Source organism: Empidonax traillii, unplaced genomic scaffold, assembly GCF_003031625.1.
Source record: "Empidonax traillii isolate 1590-97213 ecotype Southwest subspecies unplaced genomic scaffold, ASM303162v1 scaffold1417:size190790, whole genome shotgun sequence".
Classification (NCBI taxonomy): Eukaryota; Metazoa; Chordata; class Aves; order Passeriformes; family Tyrannidae; genus Empidonax; species Empidonax traillii.
The window spans coordinates 187,762-190,790 of record NW_020956610.1 but is presented as its reverse complement, the minus strand read 5'-3'; the positions used below and the strand labels follow the sequence as shown (position 1 = coordinate 190,790).

The window sequence follows — 3,029 nt, the reverse complement described above, 5'->3', positions numbered from 1 at the left end:
GGGATACTGGGATGGGAATACTGGGATGGGAATGGGCACAGGGATGGGGATACTGGGATGGGAATGGGGATACTGGGATGGGAATGGGCACAGGGACAGGGATGGGGACAAGGATACAGAGGTAAAGGGGTGGGAATGGACACAAGGATGCAGACAGGGATGGGAATAACAGGGACCACGGTGGGGACAGAGGGACAGGGATGGGGATGGGATACTGGGATGAGACTGGGGACAGGGATGGGGACAAGAGGGATACAGACGTGTGGTTGGAAGCCAGAAGGTTTAGATGGGGATGGGGTCAGAGAAACAGAGATGGCGACAGAGGGGGGACTGGGAATGGGAATATAGGGACTGGGATGGGTTTTGGGGACAGGGATGGGGTTGGGGACAGGGACACAGGGATGGGGACAGTGCCAGGGACAGTGCCAGGCCCCGCTGACCCCCCCCTCTCCCGGCAGACCTACGGCAGTGGGATGCGCCCCCCCCCCAGCTCACTGGCTGGTCCTGGCATGCCTGCCATGAACATGTAAGACCCCCCTATGCCCCCCCTGTGCCTCCCACACCCCCACCGGGCAGGGGGTGCCCCGGGACCGGCAGGACCCCCCTGACTGTCCCCGTTGCCTTGCAGGGGTCCCGGTGGCCGCGGGCCCTGGCCCAACCCCAACGCCAACTCTGTAAGTTTTAACAGGGTGGGCAGCACCTTGGGGGGGCTCCTGGGGCCGTGGGGGTGCTGACCTATGCCCCCCATGCTGACCCCCTCCTTTGTTCCCCCCTAGATCGCCTACTCCTCCTCATCCCCTGGGAACTACGTGGTGAGTATCAAGGTGCACTTTGGGGGGCAGGGGGGCTTCAGGTCAGCCCCTGTGCCCCCCCTAACCCACCCCTCCCTCCTTTTATCCCCCTCAGGGCCCCCCCGGGGGCGGTGGCCCCCCCGGTACCCCCATCCTGCCCAGCCCCGGAGGTGAGTGATGGGGTAGGGTGTTGTTGGAGGGGAAGGGGTGGGGTGAGTGGGACTTGGGGAGGGGGCCACACTCACCTCCTCCACCCCACTATGTGTTTCCCACCCCCCCCAGACTCCACCAACTCCAGTGAGAACATGTACACCATGATGAACCCCATCGGACCCGCGGGCAACCGGCCGAACGTGAGCGATGGGATGGAGGGGGACAGGGATGGGGGGACAGGGGAGACACAGGGGGGGGGCTTCCCGACTTTTCTCATCCCCCCTCACCTTGCTCACCACCCCCTTTTCCCTTCCAGTTCCCGATGGGGCCCGGCCCCGAGGGGCCCATGGGCGGGATGAGCGCGATGGAGCCGCATCACATGAACGGATCCCTAGGTGGGTGTTCCCCCCCCTCTGGAGCCGCCCCCCAGGACAAGGGGGAGGTCCTGTGTCCCCATCCCCAGCACCCCCAGGACCCCTCCATCCTGCTGGACATGAGCTCCATCTGTGGGATGATGGGCTCGTGCGGGGTTTGGGGGGGCATTTGGGGGGGTGGAAGGGGGAAATGGATTGGTGGGACACAGTTTGGGGGATGCATGGATTGGGGGGTCACAGATGGATTGGGGGGGACACAGATGGACTGGGGGGGGACACACAAGGATTGAGGGGTCACTAACACCCCCCTGTCATCCTGGCAGGCTCCGGGGACATGGATGGGCTGCCAAAGGTGAGTGCTGGCACCCGTTTATTGGAATCCCCCATATACTGGCACACTCTCCTTCCATGTATTGGGACCCTGTTCATTGGGACTGCTCATGTACTGAGACCTACTATGAAACCCCATTTATTTGTCCCTCCTTGTACTGAGACCCCACTTATTTCTCCCTCCCCCAATACCCTGTGATCCCTACCCAGTGCCTTGGGACCCCATTTAGTGCCCCCTTAATGCCCTGGGACCCCATTTATTCCTCCCACAATGCCCTGGGATCCTCCCACCCCAACAGGACCCCCTTATTTCCCCCCCTCCCTTATATCACCCCTCCCTCACTAACCTTCCTCTCTCTGTCCCCCCTTTCCCCAGAGCTCCCCCAGTAACCTGGGGGCCCTGAGCAACCCCCCCGGGACCCCTCGGGACGACGCCGAGCTGAGCAGCAATTTCCTAAATCCCTTCCAAAGCGACAGCGTAAGGGACCCGGCGGGGACCCCCGCGGACCCCCGGGGGGGCAGGCGGCGAGGGCGGGGGGCCCGGGGGGGGCGCGGCGGCGGCGGCGGCCGGGGCCAGGGACAGGGGGGTTCATCAGCCACACCCAAACCCCACCGGCGAGCCCCCCCAAACTGTGCCAGCGGCGCGGGGCCGGCCTTGGGAGGCGAGGGGGGAAAGGGGGGCTTCGGTGTGTGCGCCCCCCGCCCCCCCCAGGCGGACCCCCCGCCCGCCCCGCTAACCCTGTGGTGTCTCCGCTCTCTCTGTAGTACTCGCCCAGCATGACAATGAGCGTGTGAGCCCCCGCGCCGAGCCCGCCGACAGCCAGACCGCCCTCACCCATCACCGAAAAAAAAACCCCACAAAAAAACCCAAAACAAAACAAAACAAAACAAAAAAAAACCCACCAAAAAAAAACCAACCCCAAAACAAAACCGATTCGTTAATTATAACGATCTCGCCGCCCCACCCCCCCCAAAAAAACCAAACAACAACAACAACAGCAAAAAAAAAAACTCTAAATGAGCAGAAAAAAAAAATAACGAGAAAAAAAACCCCAAAAATGGAACAGAAATGCCCGCGGGGAAAAAAAAGAAAAAAAACAAACGACAAAACAAAATAATAATGATGATTAGAAATAAGTCACGTGACTTATTTGCTGCCTGACACATCGTCCCTCCCTCCGCCTTCCCCATCTCCCCAGTCCCACTCCCCTTCCTGGGGTGAGGATCGCCCCCCCTCCCAGCACTGGGACACCCCCCCACCCAACACCTTTTCCAGCACTGGGATAACCCCCCCCCAGTACTTGGAACCCCCTTTTCCAGCACTGGGACCACCCCCCAAACCCCAGAACTGGGAGCTCTCCCAGTACTGGGACTGACACCC

The 3,029-nt window shown here is 61.6% G+C and overlaps 1 protein-coding gene across 1 annotated transcript; it reads left to right on the top strand.

The window, feature by feature from the left end:
- The first annotated feature begins 401 nt into the window (after positions 1-401).
- On the top strand, positions 402-2,531 carry LOC114070019 (single-stranded DNA-binding protein 3-like). The gene is made up of 9 exons (XM_027907197.1): positions 402-526; positions 629-674; positions 777-812; positions 907-961; positions 1,074-1,144; positions 1,261-1,339; positions 1,642-1,670; positions 2,025-2,126; positions 2,414-2,531. Exons 1-9 carry the CDS (start codon positions 402-404, stop codon positions 2,441-2,443), a joined length of 573 nt encoding a protein of 190 aa, XP_027762998.1. The 3' UTR covers positions 2,444-2,531.
- Positions 2,532-3,029: the final 498 nt, after the last annotated feature.

Bases quoted from the DNA above. Each gene is read 5' to 3' on its own strand.
- LOC114070019 (XM_027907197.1), top strand. From the start codon at position 402: ATGGGGACAGTGCCAGGGACAGTGCCAGGCCCCGCTGACCCCCCCCTC. The intron at 527-628 runs GTAAGACCCCCC...GTTGCCTTGCAG, and splicing joins GGCATGCCTGCCATGAACAT to GGGTCCCGGTGGCCGCGGGC. The intron at 1,340-1,641 runs GTGGGTGTTCCC...TCATCCTGGCAG, and splicing joins TCACATGAACGGATCCCTAG to GCTCCGGGGACATGGATGGG.